The sequence below is a fragment of the Calonectris borealis genome, chromosome Z (assembly GCF_964195595.1).
Source record: "Calonectris borealis chromosome Z, bCalBor7.hap1.2, whole genome shotgun sequence".
Lineage (NCBI taxonomy): Eukaryota > Metazoa > Chordata > Aves > Procellariiformes > Procellariidae > Calonectris > Calonectris borealis.
The window spans coordinates 55,940,375-55,965,239 of record NC_134352.1 but is presented as its reverse complement, the minus strand read 5'-3'; the positions used below and the strand labels follow the sequence as shown (position 1 = coordinate 55,965,239).

General features: G+C 39.2%; 1 protein-coding gene across 1 annotated transcript; it reads right to left on the bottom strand.

Moving 5' to 3' along the window:
- Positions 1-3,690: 3,690 nt before the first annotated feature.
- On the bottom strand, positions 3,691-24,794 carry ERMP1 (endoplasmic reticulum metallopeptidase 1). The gene is made up of 15 exons (XM_075138363.1): positions 24,400-24,794; positions 23,145-23,446; positions 19,497-19,624; positions 19,013-19,118; positions 18,035-18,181; positions 16,403-16,495; positions 14,807-15,019; positions 13,630-13,850; positions 10,797-10,971; positions 10,028-10,218; positions 9,253-9,405; positions 8,547-8,749; positions 7,737-7,852; positions 7,101-7,264; positions 3,691-5,961 (listed from the first exon to the last, which is right to left on the bottom strand). The coding sequence occupies exons 1-15, from the start codon at positions 24,696-24,698 to the stop codon at positions 5,797-5,799; spliced, it is 2,676 nt and encodes an 891-aa protein (XP_074994464.1). The 5' UTR covers positions 24,699-24,794; the 3' UTR covers positions 3,691-5,796.
- Positions 24,795-24,865: the final 71 nt, after the last annotated feature.

Sequence of the window (24,865 nt, the reverse complement as noted above, 5' to 3'; positions counted from 1 at the left end):
CCATAGAGGAGGAGCAGGAGGAGGTGCTCCAGGCACAGGAGCACAGATACCCTGCAGCATCTAGATCTGTACAAGTAAACACATACATTTAACTGATATACTAACATTCTTAATATTAGTATCTTACTACTGTGCTACTGTTGTAGCAGTTAAATCTTTTTAGACCACGCTGAAGCAGGCTGTCCCCCTGCAACCTGTTGTGGAGCACGTCGGAGCAGATAGCCACACTATAGCCTGTGGAGGACCCCGCACCAGAGCAGGTGGATGAGCCCTGAAAGAAACTGCAGCCCATGGAGAGACCACACAGGAGCAGGTTCTCTGGTGGGAACTGTGGCCCATGGTGGATCCATGCTGGAACAGTCTGTTCCTGAAGGACGACCCCATCAGAAGGAGGATCCACACTGGAGCAGCTCATGAAAGACTATCGCATGGGAGGGACCCCATGTTGGAGCAGGGGAACAGTGTGAGGAGGAAGGAGCAGCAGAGAGGAGCTGTTACAGACTGACCATGACCCAGCCCTTAACTGACCATCCCCGATCCTTCTACACCATTGTGGAAGAGGAGGTAGAAAAGTGAAGTTGAGTTTGGGAAGAAAGGGGAGGTTGGGGAAGCTGGTTTTATTTTTCTCTTTGTTGCTATCCTACTTTATTTTTAATTGGCAATAAATTAAATTAATTTTACCCAAGGCCAGTTTGTTTTGCCTATTATGGTAACTGGTGAGTAATCTGCCTGTCTCAACCCATGAGCTTTTTCATCTTACTTTCTCCTCATGGCCTGCTGAGGAGAGAGCCATTTGGTGGGCACCTGGCAGCCAGCCAAGGTTAACCCACCACAAAAGGTTTATCCATCTACAAACATGCATATTACCTCAACCTAAACATAGGAAAAATAGGCCATTTAACCAGTTGATGGTAAACATTTTCAACTCACTGTCTCTCCTCTCACTTTGCTTATCCAGCTCACTTAAAAATGGCTGCCCTGGTTCTTGCCAACCTAACCTACTTCAGCGTTTAGCATTGAATGGCATAGCAAGATGTCCAATTTCTTCCTTCACCAGCATTTGCATATCATCAAGTTTTCTTGATCTAGTTCTCATCCTGTACAAAACTAACTGCCTCTGAAAAACAGCAACAATGCTAGATTGCCTGCTACCCATTTAAAAAATCCTCTCACACAGGGTACACTTGCAAAACTGCTTGAGTCAAGTCACATTTCTGAGGCTAATTTTCACCATCACTTTTGTCAACCAAAGTAAGCCAATTTTTCACTACTGTGTTTTAGTCCAAAGCAACCAATTTAAATGGTTTTAGGGCTGAAGTGTCTCTAAGCTACAGGTTGAGATCCACTGCTAAGTAAACAGACATACATGAATTCATAATCTAGGCAGAACCTGTACAAAAGAGGTCCCTTCTTTTCATTATGAACTGAAGGGAGAAGTTGTCTACAGCTATAATGATGGGTGACTTGTTGAGGGTGGTAATCTGGCTTCAGCTGAAGGAAGGAGAGCCCCCAAGGTAAAAAAAGGCCACAGACCCACCTTACCCTCTCATCATAGTTTGCCATCCTAGAGCTGAAGACTGCTGAGATATGCTAGTGGGCAGCAGATGAATGCCAGCTTATGGTGAGTGGCAAAAGTAGTCCCAGTGCTTAAACACAGAAAAGGGAGGAGCTTTCTCATACCACTCTGAAAGGAAGATACAGCTTAGCTTTTGCTGAGTTCTCTATTTATCATGTACCACATGAAATAAACTCAAGGAGTTTCCTACCAGAGAGCACTGAAAAGAGATTTTACAAAAGCCCACAACTGGAGGCTGAAGCTAGCTAAACAGTTCAGACATAAGGCACCTAACCACTCTCTCATAACTTCTTTCAAATTACTGTTCCCTATCAAAAAAAGAAATACCCCACCATCACACACAGAAGCAGCAACATCCCTGAATAAACCATGCATGGGCAGCTTTCTAATACAGTTACATAAATTCACCTGTACCTATTGGCTTTGAAGCTTGTATTTGTTCCAGAGGCTCAGACCAGACTGACAGAATTATTCCTTTCTGGACAAACTACCGTGAACTTTCAACACTGATTCTTAACAGCTTTCCGAATTTTTTTTTAAAAAACTGTTTTGTAAATGGCCAGTGATGCTTGACACCCTGCTTGAAATATAGGTAGCAGTGACTAGGTCTCCCTAAATTGGCTTATACTTCCTGCTCAAGTTCTCAGCTCTACCCCTGGGGCACGTTCTCAAGCTGCATCTGCAGGTTTGACAGAACCATAAAGTGTCATAGCCCAACAGAACCTCTTCTGCCGTGAACAGGGAAGCCTGACTAATTTCTAGGACTAATTTATACTCCGAGACTAGAACAGATTTTCACAAAGACCGAGAATCCATGTTCTACCTTCAAAACAGAAGTCACACTTAGGCAACTTCACACTGTCTAGCACAGAGTTTTGTGACAGCACTTAGGGTTACCGATTTTGCACAGCTTTTTAACCATCGTTCACCGAGACCGTGTATCATCCTGCAGGCTCCCTCCAGATTATTATCAAGAACCAGGTTAGGTTTAGCCCTCAAGGAAAAAAGTACTGAACAGCATTGCTATGCAGGCAAACTCTTCAGCAGCTATGTCCCATATGCTACAATTCGCTCTGTATAGACTTGTTAGATCTTGTCTATTAGATTAGTGTTTTTCCAACAGGTCTGCAACCCAACCTAGATTGAACAGACATTAAAGACAGGTCTTGCTAACACAGAACAGCTCCGCTCAGCTCAACAGTCTGTCACTTTGTGTATGATAGCTGAAATTCTACTGTTCATTGCACCTATCCCAACACTTTCTTTCTTCAAATGCATACTTCTACTTGACAGGAAATCTGAAGGTACGGTGACACACTCTAATGCTGCATTAGATTGTGTAACCACAATATGTAGAGGTCTCCTTTGCAAACACATGCTTAAATTGATAAAATACTTATTTCTGAAGCTCTTTTACCTATAGATATGTAAGAGTACTATATATGTTAATAGAGAACATAATAGATTCTCAAAGCCATCAAAAGTCAGAGAAGCACTTTAGCAGTACGGAAGAGAAAAGACTGCATGTAAATTGTTTCAGATGAACACAGGGGAATTCCCATCAACCAGCTGCTTAGTGCCTCCACTAAGAATAAAGACTTTTTCCACTCCCATGCCCGTCTATCCTTAAAATTACCAGCTGCTTGCTTTTTGTATATTTCACAGAATAAGAGACACAATACTTTTAATGAGAAATAATAAACCACAGTAGCAGAAGACTAATCTGCTTGTACTGAATAGGGAAGCAGATGGACACTGAAACAGTTCGCAGAATTTTCCATCCTGTTTTTCTACCTGTGATCTACAATAAATTTGCTCTCAACTATCAGTTTTGCAAGGAATACTTAGCTTTGCTACTGGTGACTCTTCCACATGGCATCTTCTTTCAAGAAGAACCTTCTCTCCAGGCAACCAGCCAGGGCCCTCGTTTTAACATTTCTCAGCTCAGATAATTTTTACATTCTTCGGCCATGCATATCTTCCACATAGCTCTAACTCTAGCTGTGTAATTCCAGCATCACTTAGCAGTATTTCTATCCAAGCTTAAACAAAACATAAGTGCAATGAATAAAACCAATTCAAATATGCCTTTAATCACGCTGAAAAATCAAGTGTCACTGATTAAGTTTCGCTTTTATTTACAATGACAGAAATTTACAACAAACTAGACATCCCTTATAATTAAATTATTTAATAAAGGTCAAATCCTGAGTTAGCAAAAGTTATTGCTTCACTGAAGTTGCAGAAATTGCTAACAGGCATTTTTATATTTTTGGCTCCCAGTACGAATTCTTCACACAACACTTTTTCAAATCTTTAAATCAGAGGCAAAACACAAGATAAAAATCAAAACTGAGGAAGACTGTAAGTATCAGTGCAGCTTTAGTTAACTAGCTGTGCATCAGCTAGAGTACAGTACAAAACATCTGTTGAGATTCAAGACACAAGAGTTATAAACTAAACCTCCATTTTTCAAATCATTAATAGCACTTTTTTTAAAAAATAGTAAATGTGTAATACAGGGATTGTAGTTTCAAATCAGATACAATCAAGTGAGTGATGATTAATGCACATGTTAATGTAGAAAGACCCACTGGTTTTAAGATACTGATGGCCAGTTCATTATGATTACAGTAATTAAACCTCTTGCCCTAGTCCATGAGTCAGTTGACAATCTTCATAATGTACCTTGCAACAAATTAAACTGGTTCTTGCCACTATCGTACACAACTACAGAACAACTTGAAGGAAAAATACTTGATCAGGGAGCTGCTATCTATCACAGCTCACACAAATTAAAGTGTCACAAAATTTTCTTTCACATGCCCTGCAAACTTCCCAGTACTAGCATGTTTTTACTCAAAATGATGATGCATGCAAAAAATCTGCTTTGCATGCAATTTGGCAATACTCATGAGATGAACAAAATACTAATCTGTACAATCTGTAGGGTAGTATTGATGTCACAGAATGTTTTATAAATAGTTTGGAAAAAAGCATGAAGCTTCTTCAGGTACGCAGAGTTCTTTGAATTTCAGAAACTAACGTTCACTATTACACTGCACTGAAAAAACCTGGGAGCATAAAAAACCCAAAGAGGTCAGTGGCTTCTGAACTCAAAGCTTGCCATTTAAAACTGGAAGATATTCTAAATCACTTACAGTCATTTATAAAACCCATCTTGTGGAAATAAAACAAGAGCAATCCAGAGATATTAGACATCTTTTTAAAGATGACTCTTCTTGGTATTTTTCCTTATGGAAAGCAAACTGTATTTTAAGAAACAGTTAAACGTATTAGCAAAGTGCAATACTGTCACATTACCAAAAGTCTCTCCAGAGGAGATACCAAAAATTAGCCAATTCTAATAAATTAGAAGATAACTTGAAATTTAGAGTAGATTAATTATGAGACACCCATATCAAGGAGTGGGGACTTAGCACTCTTACATACAGGAGAGCAAGTCACATGCTTAAATGCTGATACTGAATGATCCCAACAGGAACAAAACTACACGATGATTGTTAGGTCAAACTTACCCACTCAAGTTGTAACACTGAAGAGACAGGCAAAAGGGTAAGAACTAAGTTTTTAACAGAAACATATTATTTGGAAAAGATAATCTAGATAAAGAATTACCACATTGCATCATAATATCAATTTTTCTGCATTGTGCATTTGCGAAGGACTGAGAATGCAACCTACAACAAGCATCATAGCTTTCAGTGACTTTATCCAGTGACAAAAGTAACGTTTAGGACTTTGCCACCTCTGCCCTCCCACCATGTGAACAAGCATCTTTTAGCTGAAGGTCTTACTTTAATAGGACGGATAGGATTGGTAGGCTATAGTCCCCACATGTGCGTGAAGTACGGTTCTATTTTACATAACATCAGAATAATTTCATGAGGCCCTTTCGTTACATCATATTGCCATCATATTATGCTAATGTTATCCCCTCAATTAGAGTTTTCATTTTAAGAAACCCACTAGTCAAACTGCCATTTCAGTGGAAGAACCAAGGTGAACTGTATTCACATTGACACGAAGTATCACTATATCCCCAAGACAGCAGTAGTCAAACTGCCAAAGAAACACCATTTGTCGCCAAAGTACTTTAAGTTCTTCTGAAAGTCTCCGGCATCTTATTAGAATGTGTTCGCTACAACAGCATTCTGCGTCAGAGAGATTATCCTATTAGCGCTGCACTACTGTCAACATTAAAAGACAAAAAGGTCGTAAGTGCAGGACCAACCAGAAGAAAAGGTCCAGTTTGGAAACCTCTCCAGTAAGGCATAGAGTTGAGGTGACTTTTGATCTTCCCCAAAAAAGTAATGTGCTGCTATGGCGAGGGAGACTATTCCATCGGAATGCTTTTCTGGGGCCTGAAAGACAGAAAAGAGCAACACAGCCTTTATGACTGTTTATGGCTTTTAAACGTAAGATCAACCCAGATGCACTTTTCTACAGACTTAGTATCTATGCAGCAAACTTCATCTTGCAGCTCTTTGTCCTATATGTTAAAACACTTCCTATCTTCAAATATGTCAGTCTGATTACATGATGAGTTCAATCTGAACTGAACTTGCAACTAAGTATTTAGATTACAGTGCCTCTGACATGTTACATAGCTTGCACATGCTCCAAATTCAACGTTTATATCTGTCCATTTTGCTGACAAATCAAGACATGGACTCCAACACAGCATTTATACTGATCCTTCTATTTTGAATCCTTAGGATGAAAAGCCTTTTCTGCCTAGCTTTGCCACTATCAATCTTGCAAAGCTCGTCACACTGCAGATTCCTGTCTGCCAAGTACCCTCAGAGGATTATTTGGTTAAGTGTTTAGACTGCCTGATCCAGGAAGGAACAAGGGACTTCTTGAACTTTCAAAGGTTCTTGTAATACTTACTCAAAGAGTAAGATACTGTTAAACCTATAATAAAAACGTACAGATCTGCAAAAAGTTCTTCACTGACAAGTTAATGGGCAGGGGGATCATAAATCCCACTGGAACAGCAATGCTGGAAGCCTTGCTTCCAACTGAAAATAATGTAAAAGAAAATTTAGAAAACAAAGCTTTTACAACTCTCTTCAGCTTCAGGACAGGTAAGTTTCCCACCAAGGACTCCTGTCATTTCCCAAAACCAAGGAAACAAAATACATGAAAACAGAACTACTCACAACAGGAAAAAGAATTCTGAAATAACAGTAATAAAGATAAAACTTCAAGAACTACGAGGTTAAGGTCAGAGAAATCCAGACTTACGACCTAAGACCATGGAGACAAGAAAAATATTCTCCCTCTGGCTGTTCGGCAAGTTAGTGGACTAAGCATCAAAAATGTGTGAGCTGATATATAAAGTTGAGGGACAAATTAAAAGAGGGAAGCTATAATTAGGATCTGTCAAATAAAGCAAAGCTTAAGAAAGTTATTATGACGTTTTTCACATAGGAATGCAGAAATGGTGACAACAGGGCAGACCAAGGGATCGCTGGGTTTCCAGCAGCGGCATACTCACCGTCAGTTCCACCCAGAAGTGCCACGGCGTAGCCTGCAGCCCGTGGGAGTAAAACACAAAGTAGTCTCCTCCTAAGCTAGCCACCGGCATACCATCCCCAAGAGACCAGGTGGACAGAGCTGACCCTTTATGTGGCCGAACGTACACAGACATGTGACTTGGACCTGCAGAGACAGGGGTATGTACCTAGATGTATCAACAGGCGGAGGTAGAATAACCATCTATTTTCCTATATAGTAGCATGTTATCTGTGTATTACTTATCCATGTCTTTCCAAAACATGATACAACTGTCTGCTCTACAGAAGAAGCTTCAATTATTTCTAAGTGGTGAGATAAAGGAGATGATGATGTAGGAGAGAGACACAACTATAAAATGGACTTTAAGAAAGGGCTTGCTATAAAAAGATCAAGGCTTGCTCAAAATAGATAGGGTTATCAGTCCCCCCCAAATAACAACTGCAACACAACACCCACAGCTTCTAGGGTGTTATGAAACTGAATTAATTCATGCTAATCTCACAAAGCTCACTATCTTGGGAATGGCACTAGAACCTGCAGTACTGGAGCCAAAACCTGAATTTATTGTGACATAAAAATAAACACAAATCACAAACCAGAAGCTTCAGTCACTCACCAGATACTTCAAAGCTTAACCTCACAGAGTTCCAGGGCATCAGCTCCTTGGACAGAACTTTAAAGTGAATGGGGCTTCTTGGAAAAATTTCTGGAGCAGGAAGATACCAGTTTTTCCTGTAAAAAAAAGTTTTAACTTATTCTCAATGCCACGGTCAGAGGTACTAAACATGAGAAGGCAAGAAGTAGTTTTTGTATAGTATAGCTGACTGTGCTGTTACTAAATGAAATATTCAAAAGCTACTGATTCTAGCAGAAGGCAGGTAGAATTATCAGCTTATGGCCAGACAAATATTTAGAGGGCATATTAACAGAAAAATAGTCACCAGTGTCTTCATTCATTACCTTCATCTGCTTTAGTTTACAAAACAATAAAATAAGGAAGAATATTTGCATCTTCAAACTGCTGCACCTTTGCTCACAAGATTCTTGGGGCATGACAAATAGTCACAGCAGCTTCTGTGGAGACCAGCTACTCTAGACTACCTCTGCTATCAGCTAGGGTGAGGGGGGGAAGAAGGGAAGAGACATACATACTCCTACTCTGAACTGCCCTTGAGAAGGCCCCCCCTTCACCTTTTTCTCCACTGGTGCTGACATGGATTTTCCACACATCAACTTCTACAGCTCCTGCAGCAGACCCAGCAATCTCTTGCAGAGGTTCTGGCAGAAGTTTAAGTGTCTTCTGAAGTAGAAGGATTATTTAGACCATGATTAATCTCACTTCTTCTTCCCTTACATAAGCGAGATTGCATAAATGACCAAGGTGCTTTGGCAGTAAGTGCTCAAGCGAAGCAGTGTTCACACCAACCGGAACATGAAATGCACTGGCAGAATCCAAGGAAGGCCACAGAAAGGAGCCTGCTCCTCGCATGGAGTTCTAATGGTGTCATTGATTTCAGGTACATGGGGAGTTATGTGAGATATTCCGTTATAATCAAATCCATTAATCCATATACCAGAGTCACTTTTAACCACATTTCCATCTAGATCATGAAATCTTCTGCTCGTGTGCTAGAAGAAGAAAAAAAAAAAAAAGATACACAGAAGGATGATGGAGCAAGAATCAGAAGTGACTCTGAAATATCCTCCATGTCAATCCTTAAGGTCTACTGCATTTTCAGTATGCACTGAACATGTACCTGAATATTATGAATATATATAGAGAACTGCTCAGATGAAAGAAACATACCATAAAAACAATTACATTCAGAAGATGACCGTGCCTGTAAGTATTTGCTCATCTCCCATCATGTTCGCTTTTTAAATTATCATTGCTTTTTCAACTCTCCCACTTAAAACTCCCTAAAAAATCCCCTGCTCTTCTGACACAGATGAACTGAAGACAGAGATTGAATAAGGAAAACATTAGCAATTCTTTCAAATCCAGGAATAATCGTTAGAGCTTTTAAATCAAGCCTCCTTTTGAGGCAGAGGGCTGAGGGGTGTTAAGCTTTGAAAAAACCAAACACACTTGCAACCAACAGAGGCAATATGATGTGCAAGGCTTTTCTTACCTGGAGAAAGACTCGCTTAGGCTTTGGATTAGCTGCATCAGAACTGTAAGGAAAGAAGATTCCACTACAAACGAGAATCAGAGTGACTACAAACACAGTAGTTAAAGTTATTAACGTCGTTTTTGTACTTTTGACAAGGTAAATGAAGTTAATCTAGAGAATAAAAAGACATCCCAGTTATAAAACTGCAAGACTTAAGAACTAAGATGCTATTCATGTAACTCTAAAATCCAATTATGGAACTGAAAGTACATTAAAAAGATATCATTGCAAGTACTACCTGACACAAGACACTTCTTTGTAATCTCAGTATTTAAAAACAAAAGGAATAAAGTGAGTACTTCCCCGGGCTTTCAAAAATTTCCTATTTTTTAAAACACTTGCCAACAAAAACCTAGAACCTTTGTAGAGAGGGCAGCAGGAAAAAAAAACCCTGAGAATTTTTTTTGGAAGTGTAGTATATGTATTGTTCAGCCACATACTATACTTCACCTAAAATGAATGCCTGTTCAAATTCCAGCATTAAATTGCATATTTTACACCAATCTTTACTACATCATCATAGAGCAGATATATTTTTGTAACCCTTGCTTCAATGACTTTTCTTTGACTAACACAAAAGATGGAATCTTTGGCACGTTTCCTAGAAGTTTCCTGTAGCATTTAAGATATTGTCAAATTATCACTAACTTCAAGTATTACTTTAGGAAAACATTGATTCTGAACTCTAGAGAAAGCTTAAAAGTTTTAAACAACATTTACAAATTCTACTTACAAAATAGGATGACAGAATCATAGTGATGACCACAATAAATCCTGCCAACACCACATCTGGTAGAATTTCTGAACCGCTTCGTCCCATGATAGGCGTAAACATTTCAAATACAGTCCAACTAAGATACATCATATACAGATAGGGAACAAACATTCCCAGCATGTACATCATGACAAACTTCATCGTGGCACCTGAAGGGGATAGAAAAAAACCCAAAAGACAAAAAAACGTAAAAGCTTAAAAGGACATAAATGCACAGTTTTACTAATATATCCATATACTGCTGCAAGGCCCAATACCTGTCCTCATCCCTGACATGGATATGGAAAGGGGATCTCATTTTGCATAGCCAATGTCAATATAACTCTTTCAAAAACACCACAAAACTATTCTTGTACTACTACAAAAAAAATTAAACAGGTGTTCTGTCCCAAACACTGTTTAAATATTACTTTTTAAACAACCTTTACTGTCCATCAAAGTATCTGATCACTTATTAATAACCCCACATAGTATTGTTCTTTTTAGCCTGAAACATAGGATGTTTTTCAGTGTATTTTTTTTAAAGAGCTTTTCCATACTTTCAAACTGTCTTTAGTTCAAGAACACTTCTTCTTGTTACAAAAACGTGACATCGTTTCTTTGACTATTCAAATTCAAAGTTCGTGATTTCTTTTGCTTAAATAATAGAATTTGAAGGAAAACACTCAATATACAATAGTAGGGGCAGATGTTTTGAAATACAACCTTCCCCCCTCAAAACTCATACCTTTTTGGCTGAATTCTTTATGGATCATCAGCTTAGTGAGTAAAGGAAATGCCACCCATAACGTACAAATGAATGCTGAACAAAGGCCCATCTGAGTAATCACAGCCAATGCTGTAGACCAAATCATCAATGAGGCATCAAAAAAAATATCTCCCAGGTACTGCTCATTCATATTCTGTAACAAAAAAAGCAAACACACTCATTACTGAGCATATTCCATGCATCACACCTCATGAGAACACAAATTTCTTGTATATAATTGTTTTCCTTGGACAAAACAATTTTGTCAAGTATCATCTCACCATTCTCTTACCATTTAGAGTTATCCATGACAGGATACTTTTTTTTTATTTTTTAAATCTGCTCTGACGTAGCTTGAAAGAGACTATGACAATACCAAGATGGAAGGCTAATGTTTCAGGTACACAGGAAAATAAATGCCTTTTATAAATAATGCCTTTTATAAAAGGCATTGGTATTTGTGGAGCATATAAAAAAGTTGTGTAGTACTTATGTGTGAAAAAATTATCTGCATCTCCTGAGATTCTAAACCTGTATTTGAACAGCAGCTGTTAATACAGTTCTTATACAAGCAGTGTTATTAGTGCACAAATATTATACTGGTGCCTTTTTATATGGCATGCCACAGCTCTCACTTCAGAAGCCTGCTTTATACTATTTGTTTTGAGGAAAAGACACGCATGGGTCAGATAATACCAGATACATTTTCAAAAAAGAAGGAAGTTTAACCATCAAAAATGTGGTTTGTTTCTGTGGGGTTTTTTTAAGTTATATGGGCAATGCTGCAGTGTTTGTAGTGCGAGATTCTTAATTGTGAATCCTGCTAGTAGCAAGAAGCACTGCTTGCGTGAACAATGGCTATCAGAAAGCACCTAGTTCAGTTTCAGGCTGAAAAGGAAAAAAAAGAAAAAAAAAAAGGAAGGTGGGAGAAACATATGAGTTGCCAAACCTATTTCAAAACAAAAAGCTTATTAATTCGCAAGTTCTTGAGCCACTAACAGAAAACACCCAGGCATTGCCTGTGATAGCCAAGTAAGAGACTAGCTTCCAAAATTTTTATGCAACTCTTTAAGTACAACGTAAGTTACAGAGGCAGCATAAACTGCATGCTGTACTGCAAGCTACAGCATGCAAGAAATTTAAGAGACTCATGATATGGAGTTGGTTAATCTGCTGATCAGACAATCAGCAGGCAAGAAGTAGATCCAGAGCCTGGAATGGCTGAACAGTTAGGGAAAGTACACTCTCCCATCAGCTCTTCTGAAAGACTAGAAAATGGTAACATCACATCTATTTTATAAATGGCTCATCTTTTCCCCAAAAGGACACCACCACATACATGTATTTGTTAATATACATATACTAGTTAACATTCCCCTTCCCCAAACAATTAAAAAACCCACTTCCAGATAAAGACATGATGGATCCACCCAGAACTTTCCATACAATCAAATTTCAGTAAGTTCTTAAAACTTCTTCAAGTACTTGGATGAAGCTGGATTTGGCTGACAACTTAGGTTTCCTAAATTCCCTTGCCCAAAGCTTGTACAAATGGCCAAGCAAAGTAACAGCAAGCTGAATGACCAAATATTACTGTGCCTAAAACCTAAACCTAATAGGTTCAAGTAGTCAAATTCTGCCCTGGAAGAGTGTCATCTGTCAGCTACCCCACCTCAAGGCCCTATTTGATTCTAATACAAAACTATTAAACTACCATCTAAACATATGGGATTGTTATGAGCTATAATTATGACATTATTATGCATGTTAAATCGTGTTGGTTAGTCCACAAAAAAGAATTCTAGGCAAAAAAAGGTAGACAGACATTAGTCATGACAAATGACAGCAAGGGAAAGGTAACACACACCAAATCCTCACCAAGCCTTGCAGGGGCCTAAATGACGTTTACCTATTGCAGAAAAGAACATGGACTATCAAGAGCTCTGTTCCACTTCCACCTGTGGTCAAAACAACTATCAGAATAATGAGAGGGAAGGGTGACTACTCAAATTTTCAAGACAGCTTCATTTAGAAAGCTCTGTCCAGCACAGATTACTACATTAGAAGAGGGCATGACCAAACTAGAAATTCTGACAGATGTAAGAAAAAAGCTCTCATATGAACCATCTGAAAAAAAAAATTCGTATTATTTGCTTGGAAGGTTATGAATACAAATTACATCACCAAAATAACATGCATAATAAAAGGACAGAATAAAACAGAGAGAACTGGAATTCCAAGTTTCACAAAAAAACGTAAGTGATAAATTACATTACATAAAGAATAAAAATATTAAGGATACATAAACAGGTACCGTACCAAAATAAATTATTAAATTTAGGGAACCTGTCATACAAGTACATTCAGAGGCAAGAATCTGGTAAGATTCAAAGAACATTCATGTATATATGTAGATTCTGTAATTATCAAAAACATCAAAAGGTATCAAACAACCTAAATTCTCCAGCTGTTGCTCGACTCTCTTATCACTGAAGTGATGGCAGGAAGGGGAGGTGCAGATAGGGAAAGAAACAGTACCTTATACTGTATTCTACTAGGCTTTTGCCTTTTTTTCTGAAGCGGCTCCTAAAGGTCATTAGCAAGGAGAAAGCCTTAAATCACGAAGCTCTTAACTCTCTGATTTAGTAGAGAAATCCCTATGCTTAGATGAAGCAATTTTTAGAGCAACATTTTAAATACTTCTATCCAAACCAGAAAACTTTTTGCATCTTTTTAATCAACTCAAAAATTAAGTCTTCTCTATATTAAACACTACATTACCTTTCAACATTAGCAACGAAGCCAAGCTTACCTTGTAGAAGAACTTCTGGGCTAGCGTATGCACAAGAATGAGCGTAGCTGCAGCTGCAGTGCCATACAGGAACACAGAAACATAGAAATGGGAGTACCAAGAAAGAGACCGTCCAATGACAGAGACGAACACTGCCACTATAAGGACTGCCACCAGTGTGCAGACCCAGCTTATCAGTGTTAAGCCGAATGCAGTAAAGAATTTCTTCAGGTTATGAATAGCTATGAAGAATAAAAAAAAAGAAGTTTCATTCAACAGTCACGTATTCTACTGCAGACTATCATCAAGATTGTCATTACCCCACAGGATAATTGCTTTAATGACCAAAATAAAACTACGTGAGGAGTCCACTTTGAAGATTTCTTAACAGCATGGTCTAATTCACTTATCCTATTTCTTTGCAAATCTTTTTGCAGTCTTTCCCACTCCAAGATTTATTCCCAGAGTACTACTGTATTTTGCAGATTACCATGTTCTCGATAGTAAAAATTTCTCTAGGGAACCAGTGGAGCCACTCTACCATCTATAAAGTCTCAATTCAAAAAAAAAAAAAAAAAAAAAAAAAAATTGGAGTTGCTTTTCTTGTAACTTTTTCTTACTCAAAAAATGTTTGTTGGATTTGGGCAGGGGTGGTGAGGTGTTTGTTTTGGTTTTGGTTTGTTTTTTTTTTTTTTTAAAACAGGTACGTTCCTACATATACCTGAAAAAGTCCAACTAAAAGATTTGAGTTGTTTTAAACCCTTCATTAAGCTTTTTCACCACTTGTTGTTTTCTTATTTGCCCCTGCCTACGGACAGGTGTTAAAGAAACATGATTCTGAAGCCTTATCTGTGCTAACAGAAAAAAGAGTTTATATAGATACTAACCAATTTTTTTTTCGTTTTCAGATCTTTAAAAGATTTCATTTTAATCTTCATGAAAGGATAAGAGACATAATCATGATTCATAAATGCTAGTCATCTAGGCCTATCATAGTCTTTTCTTCATCATAATTATTCACAGTTGAGAGATTTAAACACAAAGCATCTCCTATGGCATGCTGCACACCTAAAATTTATTTCTGAAGTTTATTTAAAAAGATGCCTTAATTGCCTGAATACTTCTTTAACTATGAATTACTATTCGTTAAAAGAGTAATGTGATTGATTTTTTTTTTTTTTTTAAGAACCACACTTACCTCTGGTTTTAGGCTGTAATACTTTCTTGCTTAAATAAAGAAAAGCAATTGCTGCTGTAATATAGTTCATGATGGTGCCGACACGAGCAGGATAAGCCAGGACAAATAAACCAAGTACATCAAAGAACACGACATTTCCATGTCGATACTCAAAAGATTTAGCCAACTTATCTGATGTTGCTAGGTATTTTAGGACTGCTAGAATATTGTCACCTATTAAAAAAGCAGATACACAACATAACTACATCAGGGTTGAAGAATGAGTACACAGCATTCTTTTAAACATAAGCATTCTTAAAAATAAAACTGTATTGAAATATCCTCACAGATGTGAATATACAACTGATTATTCTGAAATAAGTATTCGATGGTACGCACAGCATATATTTCCATTAGTTAATCTATACAGCTGTCACTAAAATAAGTATACTCAGGAAGCTTTGTTGCAACGAAGGGAGTAGTCAAGCTTTCAGCCCATAAGCCCTTCTTCAGGTCTGATATTAAAGCACTGGACTTCAAGGCTTACCCATAGAAGAGTTTATAATTTCCTAATCTTCCTCCTCTTCTCCTTGCCACTAATAACCTCTCCATGTTTCAATGACTACGAATTACCTGTCTTTTTTTCCCTAGATGACTGTAAGGTAGGCGACAAGGCAGCTATTTTGCTTTGTAGCCTACAGGTACCAACCACCTTTTCCTTTCCTGGAGTACAGCCAAAACACATGTAATCAAATGAGCGCAACTGTTCTCAACTTTCATTTTGCATTTACTTGACCTGTAAAAGTGATTACTGGCTGAAAGGTTTGTCTTTTTTTTTTTTTAGCTGTAATTTGTTTAGCAGAGGATGTTCTATGTAACTACCATAACCAGTAAAATCATCTTTCCAACAGGAATTTAGAAGTGTTACTTTCTGTCTTGCAACTGCATTGGTGCAAGAAACTGTTTAAAACTCTTATTCATGCTGGTCATCTAAGTTGGCTTCTGTAGAAGCTTAAAGAGGGAGATGGTCAAAATCTTGGAGGCATTTAGGATTATGTTAGTTTTTCCTGGGAAACTAAAGGTCTTACTGTAATTTTCTTATACTGCAGTCTGTCAAATAGCCTGCTATGAGCACAACCTGTTAGTAGAAAATAAATCCTGTTTATCCACAGTCTGTGTGCTACCACACAAGTTTGACTGAGATCCATTCTAAAAGAAAAACCTCTGCTGGCAGATCAGTTTCTATGCCACCAGCTTCACCATAAGCTTCTCACAATGAACATTAATCAATAAGAGGACTTACTGAGAGAAAAGGAACGCAGAACACTGAACAATCTATCAATGGCTAGATTATAACCTCAAGTAGATTCCACAGTTACTTTCAAATCAACAGCACTGGATGCTGATAAAGTTTATCTTCCCAAGTTGACCAAACATACCTCCTTTATATTTTAAACACGTGTTCAGTTAATTCTTTGGTCTTTAGAACACGTCTAGCATGTTTTAAATGTGTAATTAAAATTATGAATTTCTTGTGATGGTAGTCTTAAGAGCAAAAATGAAAAAGAAGCTACAACACTACTCTTTAGTAAATTACTGAATTCTTGAAATACCAACCTGCTCTCTGAATGGAATCCGTTAAAATTCTGTCTGATGTGTCATATTTTGTATGATAAATGTAGCCATTTTCAATAAAAGCCAAATCTATTCCTACAGAGACAGAAAAAGCATATTTGAAATCATGTAAACCTAAAACCTCAAAACAAACATGTGAAAGCCTCAGATATATTTCACACAAAGCGCGGCTCTACTTTGTAGCCCACTCACTATCCTTAGAGATGAACATAGTCTGCTTTGTAGAAGGAAGATTAACTGGGATTCCATGTGTATTTAAAAAAGGACACTTTTAAAACATTTTAAAATATCTGTCCTTTCTAATGTATTGATTTGCATGACATCTGTACACAAACTGATCTCTACTGGAGAAACACATTAAAATTCTTAATCATCTCAGCTTCAGAAAAAACGTGCAAGGTGCTTTCCAAACATTTACTAGTAAAACATCAATAGAGATCCACGCTGAAAAGTAATAAAAAGCAGTACTGTGGAACTATAGAAACACTTTCTCAAAATACCAGGTGTGTTCTTTTTACTTCTAATTTGTAAATAGCTTTTCAAATAGCCAGTCTGAAAACTCTTAATTTAGAAATCCAAACAATTTGTAAAAATAAACAGAAACATTTACAAAACAAAAAAGGTTTTCTGCAAGATTAATTATACATTCAGTATAACATATATCCCAAACACACACCCCCTCAGCTGCATATGCAAAAAGCTGCTGTCTGCAATCTGAATCCTCACAATTTTGCAGAGGTTTAGCAAATCAGACCTCAATTCTACCAGTGGACAAAGATGAACAAACTAGTTCTTAATTATTTCATTTCTATTTGTTTAGAAAAAACAGAGGTCAGTGAGAATTCATTTACCATTTATGATCCAGGTATGCTTCTGAACAAATAAAGAACACATTATACAAAATCAGCTACTTTATTTTCAGGCTAGAAGTGTACTTTGGAACAGTTCAGAATACCCCAACATGCTTTGTTCAAATAATTAATTCAGACTTTTCTTGAAAGTGACCCCAATGACAATGTGTGCCAGGCAGCAAAGATTTTACAGAATTTTACATTCCTTTGAATTGTGTTTGCATTGTGTGTTCCACATTTTTTCCCACTGGTCATTCTCTGCTGAATGGATAGCAAACTGTAAACAGATTAGCAAAATCAAAAACTGCTGTCCTGTGCTTGATTATGACAAAAAGAAAGTAATGAAAATGCATTAATATTAAATCACTATCTTTAAAAAAGATGATTTTGGTTTATCCATTAGGTACAGACATTTAATTCCTGCAAGCAGTTTATTAGCATCATTACCAAAATGTTTCAAAACGGAGTATTTAATAGTGCACTGTTAATTCCCGGAGTGTTTTCCTGATTTTCAGGAGACTTTTCTACCATGTAGTGTCTTTCTGGAAAATAGCAGTCTCCAAAAAACATCCTTAACAACCCACACGAGAAACCAAATCTAAAGGCTCTTGCCTTAGGAAAAAAACAGGAAAATTTGCTCCCAAACTGAAAGACAAACCAAGTTTGAGGACCTTCACATAGTGAACCGGCGAACAGTCTCCTTGTTATAAACTTAAGATAAATGGTTGCATAACGCACATTGACATGTCTTCTGGTAACATACCTGGAACATTGCCAAAGTCCCTGTAGATACGGAAGTCTGTATCTGCTGGGATAATACCACTCTGAAATATTTCCTGTGCCACCACAGAGGCAAAGGGATGTTTGGCTGCAACTACGTATGCTTGTACCAACCAAGGATTCTCAGGTCCTAACAAAAGATGAGTAGAAAGTTCACAACAAATACTTTTTGAAGTTCAGTTAAGATATGTATCTTTATGGTAACAAATAACGCAAAGGAACTCAATAGAGTTTTAATGTTGTTGCCCCACAGGGTATATACTAAGAGCATTTCTGTTGGCTGAATGACTCACACTTGAGAGAAAGAATTTGTTACACTTGGGGGGAAAAAAACAACCCACTGATGCCTTGAGTGTTCAGTGGCAGAGTAGATAAGCCATCTCCCAAAAAAGACCCAGCACTAATGAAGAAGTCACAATCTTTAGCAGAGTTTCCAATTTATGATCTATGTATCACACCTCAAAATTGTTGTTTAGAGAAAGTCTCCCCACTAAAGCGTTCAACGCATGTAAACAATTAAGCAGCTCCAGCAGTCGGAGGAAGTCGGCAGTTCAACAAGGATGGAGCAGTAGTTTTGCTGCTTCCTGAGCAGCAGATGGAGTTCTAATCTCCCTGCAAAGATTTTGAAAGAACTGCTATGAAAATTAAATAAAGCATACAAAAGATATACGAGATACCCAAATTTGTTTTTCTCCTTACTATCTTGATGTAAAAGGGAAATGTAGCTTCTGTAATTCTGCTCTACACAGACATCCCACCTATGAGGCAACTTCTGTGGCAGTTCTTTAGCCTACATGTATCTAAGGATGGAGAGCAATTTATTTGCTGCACAGGGCTGAGAAAGAGGCACAGAGGTTCTCCTGTCTTTTGCTGATGAGTCACTTTGAATACTCCTTCAAGTCTACATTGTTTATTATCAAGTTATCCTAGTGTAGAAACTGGACACAATGCAAGCTCATACCTGTTTGAAAAACAAGTTCTTTTCCTCCTACACCTGCTGCCTCCAGGTTAATAAAAGCTCTAATTGACTTGGCCCACTCATGTTGTGTAATGAAGCCGTGACTAGCCTTGATGGGAAAACAAAAAAAATATAGGTCAAATATCTTCCAGATCAGCTTAAATGTTATTTTCCATCACGTATAATCATAACTCAAGATTGGACAAGGCAGCCAGATCATTTACAACACAAACAGATGCAGAAAATCCAAGTCTTCTAATTAAATTAATATGGACAATATTCTTAACCTAAATATATTTTTCCCTTTGAAATCAAATACATTTTCCTCAGAATGTTAAGACTGGCAGTAACTAACATTTCAACCTATGAAATATAAGCCACATCTGCCATTACTCTTTCCTTTGTCAGAGTCTTAATGTATGTACAGCTTATGTACAGCTTAATCTACAGCTTTAATGTATGTTTTATAATTCTGGCATATTCTCACCTGCAAAATATTTTCTTCTGCACCATTAAATAAGAATATGACAGCATGCTGCAGGGGCTCTGGTGATTTTGAAAGTGTGTTAAGTATTTCAAGCATCACTGCGCAGCTAACAGCATCATCACTGGCACCTTCAAATAATCAGCAGAATAGTATGGCTTACAACAAACACACAGAATTGCAACAAAGACCAGAGAAGAAAAAAGCTTTATGCTATCTCAGTCACTTAATCTAACTGAGGTACAATTACGTCAAGATTTAGTATATTTTCTGCTACTGCTTGTACCCTGTGTCTATACTAGTTAAAAGCAACAGCAGAAAGAAAAATAATGTTCAGAAGTTGAGCAAGTGAAGTACAAGATATCAGATCCAATACTACTGTTCAAGAAAAATAGACTAACCAGGCTACTAAGCGAGCGAAGTGATCCTTACCTACTTTTCTAAAAACAATATGAATAAACAAGGACATAATTTTCACTTACAGCATACTCAAATCTTAAAAAGTAAACATTCCCACTCAAGTCACCCGAAAGCATTCTACACTGTTATAATGCACTCAAGTAAGCGGACAAAACCTCAAAGTAACACAAAGCCAAGATTGCAAAATAAAGCAAAGGGAACACCAGAATTCACCCCTTTAAAACATTCTTAAAATGAAAGTACACATTATAATACAGTATCTTCATGACCAGATGCTTTTCCACCACCCTTCTTTCTTTGAAGAAAACCCGTTTTGCTGTGAGCTCAGCAGTCTGTCCTCTTTGAATTCCTCATCCAACACTATTCTAGACTTACTCTCACTTCTCACACCTCCTCCCGTGGCCCGCCATTTTTTTAATCTTGGTTAAGAATCCGTCTTTTAGCCAAGGTCTCCTAAAGCCCCATTTCCCTCACTTTGGTGCAAGCTGTAGCATCTCCCTGCCCCACTCTAATCAACAAAATTTGGGAGCAAACAGAGAAATTTAACCGCACTCCTTTAAGCCTGGGGTGCATATATGATGCCGACGTGCACTGAGAAGACGACGACAGTGTGGTCAGGCCCAGCATGCTATTAGGGCAGACTCATTAGCTGCTAAAACTGTTTAATTTACACATAAAACCCCCAGCTTTTCCAAAGCTTGTAACTTGGCAAAATTTAGACATATCTGCCCCTTCTGTGAAAAGACATGTTCCTGATACAAACACAAATCTCAGCCTAAATTTCAGCCCTAGCTTATTGTACCGAAGTACTTCAGAATAAATAAATAAAACCAAAATCTTTCCGATACACTGTTCTTTCACCTGTTTCTCAGAAATTAATGCCTTGTTCTGCCAAAAGCTTTCCAAAAAGCCCCTCAAAAATATCTGATTTAAAGCCCTGATTATACTGCTACCCAAATTTATCAGCAGTCTACTCTTAGCCACAGAGTTCTTTTATCTAACTTATGCTGTGTTGAAAACTCAGCAGAGAAGTGATTATAGTTTTCAGCGAGATTAATCACTTATCTGCCTCACTGCCTCTTTTATCTAACTTACGCTGTGTTGAAAACTCAGCAGAGAAGTTACTATAGTTTTCATAGATTAATCACTTACCTGCCTCACTGTGAAGCTAAGAAAATAAAAGTTATTGGTTTCAACAGATATACAGATTTACATCTGATTAAAGCAGCCATGTAGCCACACACACAAGCTCACAGAGAAAATATCACCCTCAAATACTTCATATACAGCAGACCTGATGGGAGGTTAAAACAGATTTTATGGCAAATAATCAGTAACCTAAGAAAACCACGTTATCAGCTATGTCCGTGATGATAATTTTAGGGATGTTTCTGCCTTCAAGTTTATTAGAAAAGAATCAAATAGGCCATATAAAATGAAAATTAGTACCATTAGAACAAGAGACATGTTTTAGGAGTTTACAGTTTATGTTTTTCCTTCACAAGGAACTCAAGCTTTCTAACACTGAAGCTCTAATGGTTTACTCATCAATGAGTTTTGGTTTACTCATTTTGTATGCATAAGCATCAACAGCAGATTATGTTTTATTAGCTGATTTTCAAATATATTACTCATCGATCACTGAGTCCTGCTGATTATGGTTAAATAACACATTTTTGGTAATGAAAAAAAGCTGTAAGTGAATAAGTTACAGAAATACAGAATAGAAAACAAAAGGTTCTTGCTTTGGTTATGTGCAAGTTTCACACTAAGAAAACAAAAGACAGAGCAGTTCCTCACTGTTGTGGTAAAGGGCTAGGTGATTAAGGGCAAGCATACAGGCTGATTTCTAGCTCCTCCACAGACTTCTGTATAATCCTATACAAATCACTAATATTTTTTGGCACCTCTGTGCAAGCTTGGTGAAATATTTTACTGTCTGAGTAACTGTAAAGAAAGTAATTGCTGTAGACATAGTCCTGTGTTACAGAAGCGGACACACAATTTACATAGGGCATCAATTTAAAGACAGTGTTCAATAATCATTGTATTATGCTTGTGAAGTATTCCCTTTAAGTCTAGGCAGCCATACTTAAACTATAAATACAGTAATTAGCATCTCTGTAGTTCCTAAATCACAGAGCATACAAAATAATCATGCAGTTACTAAGCTTAATCTGGAAACTCATCTTGCCTAAATATGACTGAGGAGAAAGAGAAGTTCTGTATACTATTTGTTGGCAGAAAAAAAGACACAAAGAGTACGGCAAATGCTTTGCTCCTCTAGCTAATACTCAACTGTTTGCTCAATAATGAAGACTATTTGCACGTGCTAAAGAACAGGTTTACGCCCGCCAAAAAAATATTGTGGGGGGTGTAAATGAAAAAAGTTCAGTAAAAGCTGTGCTGTTGGTGACTGGAATCTGCAGGTATTTTTCAACTGTGTTAACAGGCACACACCTGTGGCTAAGTGTTACAACAAATGTTTTCATGTGGTTTTCAGTTCCCTACCTTCCTGGCACTGTTAAAACCATGTATTTACAAAGCCGTTTACACCCTCGCTGCAATAATTATTTAACATGATTAGATTTATAAAAATGCAGAGGGACAAGAATAAGAAAGTATGCAGCAACGACAGTGAAAGTAGCAGCGAGAGAGCTCTACATGCTACCGAGGCAACAGTACCTTAATCTTTCATCACTACAGTCTTTTGCGACAGAAGCTTTGAATGCAGAAAGAAAAAAAAATAGGCATAGCTTAAGGATATCACACTAAAAATTTGAGATAAAGTATGATACCAGCAAAGGGAGGGGAAAACACAGACTGGTTAGTGGGGGTGGGAACAGTCTCTGGCACAAAGCATCCTGCGAAAGGAAAGCCAAGATTAAATCAGTACAGAAGTATGCAAAGACCTGAACGACAGGTGGAAGCAGCACATGAACTACGTGCATAAGCAGTGAATTACAAGAAAGGCAGATATAACCAAACTTTCTAGAAATCTAAAGACAGTATCTGTAATTTGCTGCCTACCAGAAAGTGAGAGTGAAATCTTGACTTTAATAGGACCAACCTGTCACACTAAATACTGAATCTCACTGAAATCAAGCAAACTAGTTGACACATGCAGTATTCTAGCATGTGGCTATAAGGCTACTTGGTATGAGAAGAGAGTGAGCCAAGCTCTGTGGCTCATGTAATATATAGAAACGCAGAATGAACATGTGGACCTACCCGGGGTATTTGGTACGGAATCAAAGTGACAATTGGATAACACTGCATGCTCGGCTCCATTTCGGGGTTCCAGCTTCGCTACAACATTGGTTATGTTTGCATAGTAACTAGTAAAGCCTCCTAAAAAGTCAATGCTGAAGGAGCCTGTGGGCCTCTGTATGTCTACAGATATCTTGTGAGCATCTGTGCTTTCTCTTTCTATTGCCCTAATTTGTTGTAAGAGGTAGTTAACTGCAAGAACTTCATTTTCTGGACTTCCAACTGTTCTGGGCCCAATTGCTGTTATGTTGTCAAGATATTCCCTGTAAGAGATAAATTACACATTCAGCATCAACACGTTCAACATTTAGTATGCAACTTATCTACAACTGTAACATTTTTGTACTTTGTTCTATTTCAAAACTCACAGCAAGTGGAAGAGACTAAAGCCAATTAGACGGTAGCTGTAGTCAAGATGCCAAAGATCATGATGGTAATGGGCATACAGTACCAATCTTTACTCAGGCTCCTCATGCTATCTATCACGATATTAAACCAAACTACTGGTTTCCTGGTTGGAACATATAAATCCAAAAAGAAAAAAAGGGTGAACTGAGAAGCTAAAGATTTTATCTTTAGCAAGGTTCTGCATATGCATGCGTGCTCTTCCCTGAATGTCTGAATAAGCACACTCTTAGCAAGACTTACACCAACTAGAAATTTGCAAAGAAACTTTCCCAGACACCAGGTACTTTATAACACTAGGAGAATTAAACTACGGAGGATGCACTGTTGACCAGCCCGAAATAGCACCTCTCAGAGGTGGCCAGCACGACAGCGGGAGCCCTGGCAGTACTTTTACCTACTTTCTACGGACCTCCAAGCCACTGAGCTCTTGCCACGGCAGGGCAAGGCACAGGCGCTCTGTACAGGAGAGCAGCCCACCCACCGACGGGGGAGGCCCCCACCGGCTCAGCCCCCCGCCGGGACACCGGCCGCACCGACGCCACTAACTGGGCGCTGCCGACTCGGGCTCGTCCGTGCGCCCGCCCGGCGGCAGGGCCAGGCCGCCGCCGCCAGCCTCCCGCCGGGGCCCGCTGCCGAAAGCAAACGGCAATCGCAGCTACCGCCGCCCGCGGCGTAATCCCGGGCGGACTCTGCCCCGCGGCTGCCGTCCCACGGGAAGCTCTCACGGCTCTCCGCCGCCCGCCCGGCGCATCCGCCGCCGCCGCCCCGGGCAGGAGGGGCAGCCCGCGCCCCGCCTCGCCCGCCGTACCTGGCGCGGGGGGCGCTGAACTCGCGGGGCCCGGCGGCGGCCGGCCGGCTCAGCAGCTGCCGGTGCGAGACGTGCACCAGCGCCCGCAGCCCCAGCAGGTACAGCAGCACCAGCGGCGCCCCCCGCGCCTCGGGCAGCGGCAGCAGCCGCCGCCGCGGCCCGCCCCGCTTCTTCCCGCCCATGTCTCGATCGCCGTCCTGCCGCGGCGGCGGGTGGCGTCGGTCCCGGTCCCGGTCCCGGTCCCGGTGGCCGCCGGTCGCGCGCAGCCGCCACGCAGCCGCCGCAGCGCTCCGCTCCATGGGCCGCGCGCTCAGCCCCTGCTGCCGGCGCGAGCTCCGCCGCGCATACGCGCAATACGGAAACGGACGAGGGTCAAAAAGCAGCCCGGCCCCCTCCTCGGCTGGGCACGGCGGGGCCAGGAGGGCGGGGGGGCGGGGCCCCAACGAGTCACGTGGGGGGTGGGAGC